This window comes from Strongylocentrotus purpuratus, unplaced genomic scaffold (assembly GCF_000002235.5).
Source record: "Strongylocentrotus purpuratus isolate Spur 01 unplaced genomic scaffold, Spur_5.0 spur5_scaffold_12, whole genome shotgun sequence".
In the NCBI taxonomy this organism is placed as follows: Eukaryota; Metazoa; Echinodermata; class Echinoidea; order Camarodonta; family Strongylocentrotidae; genus Strongylocentrotus; species Strongylocentrotus purpuratus.
In genome coordinates this window covers 32521563-32535080 of record NW_022145597.1, presented here as the reverse complement: position 1 = coordinate 32535080, position 13518 = coordinate 32521563, and the positions used below count along the sequence as shown (strand labels likewise).

Sequence of the window (13518 nt, the reverse complement as noted above, 5' to 3'; positions counted from 1 at the left end):
CACCACCACCACCATCATCATCATCATCATCATCATCATCATCAACATCATTATCATCAACAATTAACATCATTATCACCATTATCGTTATTATCATCATAATGATCATCATGATAATGATTGAGAGTTGATCATTAATTGAATATTCATTATCATTGGATGTAGGTCTCAAAAGTGGAAGCATATATTGGGACGATGAGGACGATAGCAATAAGAACCGTTATGGAGGTGACATGCCTTCAGGTGGCTTTGGTAGTAACACACAAATCGACTACTGCTGTAGGACAGACGGGGAACCATCAGTACCTATATACCTGCCAACAGACAATAACTTCCTCTTGATGAAGTACAATCACCAATGTCAGCAGGTAAGCTGGTATAACCAGGTATAACCATGTACCAAGACATGCGGTATGGTATGTAATCCCGTAGGATTTTTTTGCCATTTTTTTTTTTGGTTTTTTGTTGTTGCTGTTTTGGCTTCAAAAGGGTCCCAATTGGCCAAAAATGATGGGGTTCAAATTTTCAGACCCCTTCTTCATTTCCTGGGGGGTCCATATTGGGCGCCAAAATGGCATGTACAACGCGCAATAGGGAAATTTGGTGTCTTCGGGAAAATTTGAACCCCAATGAATCCAAAACTGCACAAAGTCCTACGGGAGCTGTTTCAGTGACATACCGTACCACACTATTAGCTGAAGGCACCATCGAATGGCAAAAAAAGGGTAGAAATAAGGCGAAGAAGGTGGAAGGGGGAGGAGGGCGGAGGGGGGGAAAGAAGACAAAGGAGAACGGGAGAGAGGGATAAGAGAAAGAGAGAGAGAGAGAGAGAGAGAGAGAGAGAGAGAGAGAGAGTGAGTGAGGGGGAGAGAGAAGGGAAGAGGGAGGGAGAGGTAGGGAGAGAGGAGGAGAGAGAGAAAGAAAGAGATAGAGAGAGAAAGAAAGAGAGAGAGAGAGAGAGAGAGAGAGAGAGAGAGAGGGAGTCAGATGATGTGTCGTAGTAGCAAACTAAACAATAGCTAACCTTATATTTCTTTTTTTTTTATAACAGTTTGTGTTTGTTCTTTAGCGGTATGACAATATCTATATTATTTAAGGAAATGTAGAAATAAAAGTCAAATTTAAACTTTATTTTCAGGTACATGGAATGAGAGTGTCAGGTGAATATCTTCGATGGGATACTGAAGATCGTAAGAACAAAGACGACGCCTGGGGCTACCATGCGTACACAGGAAGTGGTATCGTCATTGAATACTGCTACTATCAACCAGAATAGACATGTCACTATTAATGGGGGCGTCGCAAGGGGGTGGGGGGGGGGGGGGGGGGGTATGCATCGGTGTGGCTTAGCGTGAGTCCACTCGAAAAACGGGGGTGGGAGGGGGGTGGGGGTGGGGGTGGCACTAGAACGATTGGGGGGAGGGTGGGGGAGGGGAAACGGTCACAGGGGCACTCGAAAATTGAAATGCGAATTTAGAAGGCTGTTGATTAGGGGGTGAAAAGAGAGTTGTTTTGGTGTATATAAATTTCAGTCCAGGCCAGGGTTGTGTTATGAATTTGGTTAGTGCCCGAATTTTTACCTTGGATCAGCTGCCCCGTGAGCAGTGGCGTAGACAGGTTCGTACACCTGGGGGGATGACTCAGGGGCGGATCTAGCTTTTTGCTAAGGGGGGGGGGGTGACCAATAATGACGATGCGGAGCATCGTCCACGAGCCGCGAAGCGGCGAGCCGATTTTTTTGGGGGGGGTGTTTATTTGACCCCGTAAGTGATGTTTTCCTGGCATCTATTAACACAATGGAGACCTAAAAAGCAGTGCATGATAACGTCTTTTTAAATCAAGTAACGGTTAAATACACAGTTATATCCAGAGTTATCATGTGTTTGGTTAAGTTACCAGATGAGTTGAATATCTTCTCACAATATTTGCACTTGAAAGGGTTTCTCTCCAGCGTGCGTTCTTTTTCTTTTTCTTTTTTTTTTTTTTTTCTTCTTTTTTTCCCCTTTTTTTTTTGTTTGTTTTTTGGGCCGCCCAAGGGGGGGTTTAAACCCCCTAACCCCCCCCCCCCCGTAGATCCGCGCCTGTTTAATCTTGTGGTTATCTTGTGGTTTCCAAACCACAAGATAACCACAAAATACTTGTAAGATTTTCTTTTTTTTACCGTCTGAATTGGCTTTCACCGTGTGAATGCGGCTAATAACAATAAACACAATTACAATAATGATGAGGATTATATTATCATCATCATCATTATTATTATTATTAATATTATAATTGTTATCATTATTATTATTACTATTATTTTCATCATTATGACTTATTAAGTAAGCAAATACCATTCCCAAAACGGGGGGGGGGGATGATTGTACATGCCATCCCCCCCCCCCCACCTTGTGAGGTGGGGGGATGCATCCCCTCCCCCCCCCCCCCCCCCCCCCCCCCCCCCCCCCCCCCCCCCCCCCCGTTGTCTACGCCCCTGCCCGTGAGCATGTGTTTAGAACTACTTCAGAGAAAAGAATGAAAACATAACCCCATCAAATTTCCACCGACGCCCCTATTGATCGATCATGTAGATAAAAGTTGGGCAGTTTATATATACGGACGTAAATTATGTAGCCCAAGATATTCTGAAACGCAACGGGATACATTGTTGTAAAACAAATGAAACAAAGATGTCTTGTTTTAAATTGGTTTGTGTTTTGGTAAATGAACAGAAAATTGAATTGTAAAGGAATATAAATGCACCTATATGCATTTTCCCACCTAATATTGTACTCATTACATAGGAATGCTCCGAGTAGATTTATAGACTTGATCTTATCATTTTTTTTTCTCCATTTATCCCTTATTTTCTTTAAAAAAAAAATCTTTCGGGAGATGTCTTACTATCCCACGATACATGTCACCTGTCATTATATTTCAAATAAAATATGGAAACTCTTCCACCAACTGCCCAATATATGTCTCCAATAGCAGTTAGTTATGTCTCCCCTCCATTTAAATCGAGTTTGATATTATGTCAGTAGCGAAAAGTCCCCTCCCTCTATCTCTCTTGCATGTTCACTACCCCCTTCTCTTCCAAATCCTTCAAATTTTCTGCCCTTCCCTCCCCTCTCTCCATCTCTCAATTCTTTCTATTATATACCTCCTCTCACCAATTCTTCCTATTCTCTTCCCCCCCCCCCTCCCTCTCTCTCTCTCTCTCTCTCTCTCTCCCTCCCTCTCTCTCTCTCGTACCCCTCTTTCCCGTTCTTCGTCTTCTTTTTCCCCCTCCTCCTCCCCCTTCCTTCTCCTCCTCTCACCAATTTTTCCTATTCTCTACCCCCCCCCCTCTCTCTCTCTCTCTGCCTCAGTCACCCATCGCCTTATCTGCAGACAGACTCTAATTTGGCACTTTATCACATTACCTGAAGCTGTGAGCAGAGCCTAGCTCCGTCAATCACTGTGTGTGTCAATGCTGTAGTATGCCATCAGTAGTCTCACATTGCAGACACTGTTACGCACAATGACTGGTTTCATTTCACTCAAATTGTGAGAAATATGATTGCACATGAAATTGAATGGTATGAAACTTGTAATTATTGGTTGAATCAATGAAACTGGCAAAAAATGGTTACATCAATCAGCCTTGTGCAAAAATCATGGAAAATGAATGCTTCTGGAAAACTTGTTGGGCTAAACACTTCAATTGAATGCACACATTTATCATAGACACAACTTCATATATTACAAATTCTAACATGATAGAAAATACGAACTTATTGTCAATAATCATACAATCAATATGATGGTCAGCATATCACATTTTGTAATAGATGTATTTACATATCACCGAGTATAGATTAATATGATGTACACGAAACATACTGATCAACTACATATTTTTTTAATGAAAATGTATGGTACACATATAATCAGGGGGATTCTGCTCTCATTTTGAAGAAAAGCAGATATCATGATCAAAATTATTTTGATCACATCATGTTCATGTAATAATGGCATCTGTCAAGACCCATGCGTAACTTTTTGATAACTATCAATATTAACTATACCTCCACAATGGAGGAGGATAACAAGCGTCCCTTGAGAAGTGAAACTATAAACCCATGCCTTGACCACATAAACTGCAGGGGGAATGGTACTGGTATAATTACAAGTATATTCTATCAGTAATGAGAAGGAGGGGAGGTGAGGGGGTGTAGCCTTCATAATGCTACAACCATTAAACACTTCCAAACTGACTCCAAAACCTTGAGAACATAAACTGCATGGGGGGGGGGGTTCATTTTAGAAAAAAGGGATGTTGCCTTCATAAGACATCGGTCACACCGCCAAACCAACTCCATACCGACCCCACACCAAGCGCTTCTTGGCCATTCTGGGTAACATCATTTTTTTTGTTCGGTTTGGTGTCGGTCTCATTGGTTCAAATGGGGTATAATCAATGTATCACTAACATGATAAGTTCACTGATAAACCAGATAAATGAATCTGAGCTGATAGAATGGAATTGCAAAATCTAATTGTATGTATATCACAGAAAAAGGTTACACTAAACTAAAAACTACGTCCCCTATACGGTTATATGAGTTCCTTTTTTGCTAGGATCCATGTAGACTTTGATGGGAGGGAGGGGCTTAATCTTCCGCCCCGCCCATCCTCCTTTCCTCTGCCATAGACCGCTGCTTGGTCGTCTTCCAAACCAGCGACTCCTACCAGCCTTGCCTGAAACATAAACAAATGGGAGAATGTGCAGTGAGTTAAATACAACATAGAGACAATAAATAAAAGGGACTAAACCATTGATTACCAGAATGAATCACCAAATGCTATAAAATAAGATGACATGGAATAACATTTGAAAGCTTAAATGATTATAGACAAAAGAAGGTTACCTTGTACACAGGGGACTATGCGACACGTGCACGACAGGTGCGCTTTATCTATCAGGTCAAATAGATACGGTATAATAATTTACCAAATACATCAATTAGTAGGCGGTTTCTCGGCAAGATTTGTATCATCACGAATTAGTCAAAACATATTCTTTCACATGATTGGTAATAAGAGTTTCCGTTTCATTTGTTGAGAGGGGGGCGTTTCCAAAACTGGTCTTTACCTTTAAAGACTTCACTTTGGAATGCCTGCATTCATAAAAAGTTCAATTCATGCAGAGTGTTAATTTGTGCCCCTACAGTTAATTTGTTAGGATTTATTAGTCAACCGATAAATATCTTGCTTAATGACAGACATGCTTAACTTTATGTCTCACACATGAATTGTTTCCCCAATGAACAGTTCATAGAGAAGCTTATGCACTTGTCATTTGTAAGACGCACCTCTTGACCCCCGGGAATGGTGCGTCATTGTACCGATGTGAGTCGTACATTTTGATACCATGACGCACCTTCCGTCACAGAAAGTGACACACCATTACATTCCATCGACGCACATTTGAGTCAAACATATGACACACCATTTCATGAAAATGACTAGCCAATGACGCACATTTGAGAAACACTTCTGCTTGGAGAAAGTGACGGTCCCATTGACACACCAAATGACGCAACGTGGTAAAGTGACTTACTATGACGCACATATGGGTCAGTATTGTGACGGACATTTTGCGGCCATGACGGTACTGTGCGTCGCGATTTTGGGGAACATGACGCAACCATGACGCACCATCCCCGGGGGTCAAAAGGTGCGTCTTACAAATGACACCTGCATTATATGAATATCAAGATAATTAAACACAGTGGGCATTCCTGAAGGATAGCATGTATCACAGAGGAAAATCGATCTGTCCAGGGAAACAGGTGATCTTCACCTTCATGAGCATACATACATGTATGTTATTCTCTCATAACCTTGAAAGCTAATTCTCGCTACCCTAAATAGGTACGAAAATCTCGAAATTTGCGAGACGAGGTAATTTTCACTCTCTCGGGTCGTCACTACAACTTCCGGTATAGAGTCCCATCCCGCTGGCGCTAGCGCCTGTGTTCGCTGTGCAGAGTTTTCACGCACGCTAAAATCAGGGTTCTTACGCTTGGAATCATGAGCCCAGCACTGTGCAGCCTCACAAAAGAAAACCATCGTCACTGATGTCAAAAGACGCAAAAAACAACGAATGAAATGTTCAAATAAACGTTGAAATATTTGCGAGAAAAAAACAAGACCGAGCAGACGACATATTCGGTGCATACACGTTGTGTGGCGACGGCGTTTTACGTTTGCGCTATCGCGCCTAGTAATATAGCGCCTGCACAGGAAGCTGTAATGTCGAAAAGCTATCCCATAATGCAATGCGCGTTTTCAGGATTTTCCCCGGATCTCGGCAGAATCGCTATTTGGGGTAGCGAGAATTGAAGCAGACTGATTATAAATTTGGTTTCGGGCCAACTAGTATCACCAAGAAAAAATGTATCTTCACCAAAACTGTGACTTTAACCAACATAGAGTACCGGTATAACCTTTAATGAGTAGCTTGGGTCTGTGTATGGGTGTATGTATATGCTTGTCTTTGTTTTTTTTCACCTGATTTTATATTACATAGCACCGGTCGGTGTTCACTGGATGCACTGAGGCGCTGCCTCGGCCAGGTCAAGTGAAGTGGGATTAGTCGGCTGAGCCCATTGTTCTGCCTGTGCAGCGTAACGCAATAGCCGGTGAATGATGACGGGTGCTATGGTTTAGTTTGTCTTAGTTTATTATCTGATTTTTGTTACACAATTTTACTTGTTTATTGTACAGGGAACCCCACTTACAAGCTTAAGCTTCTCTCGGGTTCCCTAACCTACACATGTCCAACATGTTTTGTATAATGTCCTTCAAACATTGTTTGTATTTCTGAATGTTGTTTTAAAAAAATGGTTGAACCAATAAATGAAATGAAATGAAACGAATGCTTCAAAGAATGATAATTCTTGTAAACACCTCACCTATAACCATCCTGTTATGTTGGTCCCCTGACGCCCTACCAACGGTTGCCACGCATCTCTCGTTGACACTGATCTGTAGCTTCGATGGCAGCTGAAGGATGACCTGACCTCCGACCTTACGTAGGATCTGAGCTGACGTTCCTCCGGACCTGACCCTGATGGCGCCCTCTCCAGGGTAGATCTCTACGCAGTGCACCAAGGATCCGATGGGGAGGGCTCCTAGAGGGTAAGCATCGCCCTCGTTGGCAACCACTGGTCATAACAACGAAAGCGAGAAAGGTGAATGGGATGAAATATGATGCAAGAATGCACAATGATTGTGATGACAAAACATTTGCTATGGTGACATAGGCTCTGGGATTGTTTATTCAAAGATACAGGGTTATTATTAAGGCTGCAGCTGTGTTTCAGGTTAGGATTATGTCAAGTAAATTCTTTGGTCTGGGGTAACTGGTAAGGACTTTATCATACATTTCACTGAGACGCTCTTTGAGCATCTACCCAAGACCTATTTATTTCTGTATTTTTTGCGTAAATTGGGTAAAAGAAGTACATACAAATAAAAAAACATGATGATGATTGACAGGGAATACAGCATATACACATTAAAACTATTATAAAAAATTGTGTGATATGTTAATATCATTTGTAATCCAAAAATGCAAATCATTACATAATATCATATAGCATGACAGGTTGAATTGGATAGAGGCGTGTGGATGGTATATGACCCACCTGTCATCCTGCCTATGTGTCCTGAGGTCCTGATGATATCCCCTGGCTCCATGTTAGCTGAGGCAATAATGTACCTCTTCTTGTTCCCTCCAGCTACAATGGCAATGTTAGCTGTCCTGTTCGGGTCATACCTGATCAGTGAGAAAAATACACAGAAACAGATAGTAAATCATGTGTGTGTGACGTAATTGGGTTTTTACATATTGTTTTGCATTATTTAAGCCTGGGCCTAACATTTAACATCACCGTCTGAAGACGCGGCTCAGTCTCAAAACCGAGTCCGCCTGAGTCAGTTTGTAGGAGAAGACAGAGAGTGGACCAAGTGAACGTACCACTAGACCAAACTCACATCTTCCCTTGAGCCTTGAATGAGTACTCTCCCAAGATAGACTAGGACACTGTCCTGGAGAGGGCAGTGCTGTGTACAGTGGTCTTTGCCATTCCTGTGTAGCTATATACAGGTGCATTGGTCAGGTGTGCCTCTCATTATAGCATCTAGAGGGTAAGGGGTCATCATCATTTGTCTAATGATGGGTAAGGTAAGGCTGCATCCTTAAATGTCGTCACTGTACCTGAAGTTTCTGATTTTGGTAGGAGGGTCTTTCTTATGCTTATTATGGTTTGTGGAGAATTTTTTCCATAAATAGATGGTTTGTTTTATTGAAAATCATCTCACAGCCCGAAGGCTGAATTGTGTGACTTTTTTACAATTTGAGAAAAACAATAAAATACAATAAATACATGTGAAATCATAGTGAGGGACTTGGCTATGAAAAGCTCCAAAGAGAGCTCTGGTAAATTGAAAAGTAGCTCTCTGGTAAAATAATATGTTATAATAATGTTGTAATGTAATGACTTTGTGAATAGGTTATTACCTGCATTATGCTGCATTATAGTAGAGCGCTTAGAGACTTCTGATAAAGCAAGTGTTAGGCGCTATATAAGCGAATATAATTATAATAATTATTGTTACCTTGCACAGTGATGGTCTCAGCCTGAGCTGCTAGTTACACTTTATACACAATATAACAAAATATATCAAAAAGAAATAACATTAATAATAATATGCATAAAAATTTGACTTTTACAACACCAACGCATAAAATAGTTTCATGAAACCGTCATAACTACAAGTTCATCAACATCCCATTGAAACGTGTGTTAAACTTAGTACACACATTTCAATGGGATGTCGGTGAACTTGTACTTATGACAGTTTTGTGAGATGCTGCCCTGCATAGTATGTTTCTTGCACTGTACCTGACTGCTAGCACCTTCTCCTCCATAGGAGGGCCTTCAACCGGTCCAACTCGTTTGAAGTCCACCATACGATAGTTTCGCTTAGCACCTCCTCCTCTTCTACCAGATACTACCCTTCCTGTTCATATAGGGAGGGAGGGAGGAAAGAAATGTGTGTGAAAAAATGTATGGCTTTCATAAACACACATTCCGCTTTCACACATTGGCCAGCGTTATTCCTGAATTTCATTTCATTGTAAGCTCACGTGAAATATATTTTTCCTTTTGCTGCCTACTGGACTTCCTTCTTAATGCAGACATCCGTTTTTGCATTATTTTTTCAACTACTTTTTAGATAGTTCTATGAGGGTACCTTGGGTACGAGCTAGTTGTCCTGTGATACTGATAGGGTAATTTTTCTTGGAGTTAATTGTCCTGTCTGGGGAGTGATACTTCTTCATGTTCTATTTCATTCAATTTCAACGTCTTTATCATCCGTATCAACAGAAATTTGCTTTGCTTCCATGCACAATACAGACAAAAGAATGAATACAAGAAATGGCAATCAACATAAACAATTACTCATATGTGGCAAAAAGAATAGAGGAAAGGAAAAGATACAGAATGTGGTATACAAATAATTGTATCCTAGCTAACCTGTGTGATCTCTGCTGGTAATTCTTTTCTTCCCAAGCGGTCTCAATGTGTACTCTGGTGTCTTCTTCCATGGTTTAAATCTTTCTAGAGTTAGACTCGTGTGAAAATCTCTATGGCGTTCTTTTTCCACAACATTCAATGTCTGTACGGTAGATGCTCTAAAAACCAGAGAGGAAAATGACACCTTATGGCTCAATCCTAAGGTGGTGTGTTTGTGAGTAGACAGGAGGGATGAACATCGAGCAGGGAGAGCAGTTTGAACAGCCACATTTCTGGACAGGGTAAGGGTCCGGAAGACATTACAAAGTTGAAAGATGGAGTTTCTTGTGCTCATCATGTCTGGTAGTCGAGACTACAGAGTCCTCTCATTAACCTTCTTTACACAGCAGGACGCTAATCTGAAAAAAAGTATCAATAGAATAAAATTATCAGCATGTCAGGTTTCAAATATTATACATATTGTATCTCAAATCTGAACATGCTTACATTTACACCAGTGAAAAAAATACACGGGGGCTCAGGGCGAATTTGCCCCCGAAATGCCTAAAACAGCCCCCGAAAATCAGAAAAGAGCCCCAGTAAATTTGCATAGAGTTCAATGCAAAACAACTTTTAGAGTGTTATTTTTATGCAGGCAAGCTTGAAAAGTAGCCCCCGAAAAATAAATATTAATTTTTTCCCTGATTTACACATGGCTAAGTAAAATATGGTCACAGTTCTTAACTGGCGTGATAATGTGAATTACTTACATGAATTTAATGAGAATCTGAGATTACAGTCACTACCTACTGGCACGCACGCACGCACGCACGCACGCCATAAAACCTTTGAAAAAGTGAATATTATAATGTCTTTGTTTTTCCTTTAGGAAAAATTAACACAAAACAGGTAGACCTATAATAATTATAAGAAACATAGAGTAAATGAGGGGGTAATCGACCATCGACAGTTTTCAGCCGGTCTGTGGATGCATGGTAAAATCCCTTTAAAATACATAGATAGATAGATAGAAATGGTTTTTATTAAAAAGATCATCGCAGCCAATGGCTGAATTGCGATCCATTTCATAAGGTTATATACAATAAAATTGCAATTCAAATTGAAATAACACAACATATGACATAAATCAATAATCAAACATATAGACATTTCATAAAAATTCATTGATCAGATTCAAATTTTTGTTAAAAAAAGAAAGAGATAGGGAGAGGTGTAGGAGAGGGAGAGTTGGAGTGATGACAAAGAGAGAGAAGGAGAGAAAGAAAGAGAAGGGGGACGGGAGAGAAAGACGGAAAGAGAGAGAGGGTTGAAGAGAGGAAGAGACAGACAAAGGGTACCTTATCATTACAGATGAGGGGAGATGGCAAGAAATATTCAGTAATGCAGAAAATTGAGATAAAAACTATCAAAATTCATTCACATATTTCAATCATGGACTGTGAAATTCTAAAAATATTGGTATAACATTGCATAATAGCAAATCACATATCCCACACATACCATAACATGCCAGAGTAACTGAAGATCCACATTTGCAATGGAAAATATATCCTTAAATATCACATTTTAGCGATGTACCCTGTAATCGACGGTCCCGCTACCTGAATCTGAAAAATCAGGTATGTTACGCGTGTCTGTAAGGAATATGGGTACCATAAAATGAGCTTTATTTCAAGTATTTTTCAGATTTAGAGCCCGAATTTGTGTGAGTCGCACGCTCCAAAGTATCTCATCGCATGTATTAAATCAATGCAGCCGGACACCGCAGCGCACACACGATATCTCTGTCTTTTTCAGATTCCAATTTCCGATCACTGCAGAGATAGTTTTCGGCATGGCGCAGGGTGGGATACCTGCTCCGCCCGCTAATGCTGTAGATCAGCGGGGAAACGCACGGCGCGCGCACGCGCTTCCTATTGACTTTGTACATGCCACCGAAAACTGTCTCGCTAGTCCGATAACTGTTTCCGAAACAGTGAAAATTAAAATGAATATTGTCATGGCAATTCATGATTTTTTTTTCTGGGATTATTTTTTCTGTTTAAATAATAATATTTGCTTCATGATTTAAACAAGAAATGATATTAAAAAGGAAGTAAAGAGTCCTAGTAAAAATAGGATTTTGACTAAGTGGTCGCAAACCCCCTCCTTTACTGTAGATTTGCTGTAGGGTTATTTTCTTACACAGAATCCATTTTTCTCATCATCACCAGCGGGCGGTTCGGTACCCGCAGAGCGCCAACGCAAAAAACGTCAGCGAAATGGCAAATGATCGTTATTTTTAAGGACGCATTTTGTCCACGTTTACGAGGATATCCTCGTGTATGATGAGGACGATCCTCATTCTCGGCCTCGGACCAGTGGCTGTGCCCCTACTGCTAATCCTAACCCTAAAACTGCAAAAACTGACCATTTTTGCAGCTGGTCGGAGTTGGCCCGACTCCTAATGCAGCTATGTGTGCCTGGGCCCACTCCAGCAAAGCATAGAGAGTCCATGCTAATGCGTATGGACCTCTAGCACTGCATGTATGTGGTATGCACGGGGTGGATTTTTTTTAGTATTAAGATCATAAAATGTAAGACAAATACAACATAACATAGGTTATGTTATATTTCTCTTACATTTTACAGTATTTAAGATTATTAAATTATTTTTATAATAGAAAAAAAGAATTCAAAACTAACTTTTAAAGCCCTTTTTCCTCCTTCTTTTACAGAGACGGCAGCATGATTCCCTCCTCGATTGCGATGACATCAAAACTGCGCACTTTACGCACACCATACACTGACTTCTACATGCGCTACAATTCGCCACAAAGACAGCTCGCCCCTGAACAAATCGACACAATACCCTCCCTGGATATCTCGCCACAATACCCTGGACAACTCGACCGTAGCAAGTTGTGCAGGGTATTGTTGCGAGATGTCCAGGGTATTGTGTCGAGCTGTCTTGGGGCGGATTGTTTTTGTGGCGAGTTGTCTAGGCCCCGGTGAAAACATACGTGACTCGTGACCCGTGGCTCTTGCGCAACATCTGACGGGTAGTTTTCTTATCTCGCAGACGTTTTCATTTATTGCTTTATCGCAGGTTTAAAGCACCTCTAGGCCTCTTATTCCGTACAAATTTCTAGATAGACTTTCGAAATGCTTATTATTAGTATCATTATTAATATTATTATTATTAAGACCCCAAAATTGCTAAATTGAATATTATACTTTGGAATTATATAGTAATGCTCCGCCACCTCTGTCGGCTAATAGTTGGGCTGAAATGTATACCAAACTCTAAAAACGCTCGTACGCAATAGCCTACCGCTGAGCTGTGTACACAACCGATCGCGTCCATATCAACATGCATATATTCGGACGTAAGCGGTCGCGAACGGTCTTTAAAAACAAAGGTCATAAAATCCGAAAATGGTGCACGTTAGCTGAATTGCGGATGGGCTATAAGCAAACAAGTAGGCCAGATGTCTAGAAACCAAGGAAATTTACACTAACGAAACTTGTAAGTTCCATTCTTTATTTATTTGTGATGGGTTATAATCCCATTTAATTAATTAGTAGGACATTTGAAAGTGTCATACCGCAGGCTTTCAAATGTGTCGCGTTAATGTGCTGGTGCCAGTGTTGCCTGTTTTACTACACAGTCAGGATAGTGATGCTCCTATGTGTGCCTGGGCCTAGCTCCCCAACCCCCCAAAAATAGATAGAATTGGGACATGCACAAACACAGATGCTAGCGTATGGGACAATATTAAATAGTTTGCTTTAATTTCACCAGTCATCTTAGATGTTCACGCACTGATATCACACACGGAAATCATTCTAATAATTATACATGATTAAGCCGATATTGAAAAGCAACTTACGGGATGAATTGATAAATTGAGACTCCTCAAAAAACGAGCCTAGAATCTACATCACAGCCCCCGTGTCGAGT

The 13518-nt window shown here is 40.8% G+C and overlaps 2 protein-coding genes across 2 annotated transcripts in view; one reads left to right on the top strand and one right to left on the bottom strand.

Annotated features, from left to right (window-relative positions):
- The window catches only part of LOC575120, a 10604-nt gene extending 9300 nt beyond the window's left edge, over positions 1-1304 (top strand). Inside the window, exons 9-10 of the mRNA XM_030981495.1 lie at positions 166-368; positions 1139-1304. Coding sequence (XP_030837355.1) covers positions 166-368; positions 1139-1276 — 341 coding nt within the window. The 3' untranslated portion in view covers positions 1277-1304. The remainder of the gene's footprint in view (positions 1-165; positions 369-1138) is intronic.
- Positions 1305-4497: 3193 nt separating this feature from the next.
- On the bottom strand, positions 4498-13518 carry LOC584659 (39S ribosomal protein L2, mitochondrial). The gene is made up of 6 exons (XM_030982460.1): positions 13448-13518; positions 9576-9973; positions 8940-9057; positions 7680-7810; positions 6945-7196; positions 4498-4725 (listed from the first exon to the last, which is right to left on the bottom strand). Exons 2-6 carry the CDS (start codon positions 9910-9912, stop codon positions 4574-4576), a joined length of 990 nt encoding a protein of 329 aa, XP_030838320.1. The 5' UTR covers positions 9913-9973; positions 13448-13518; the 3' UTR covers positions 4498-4573.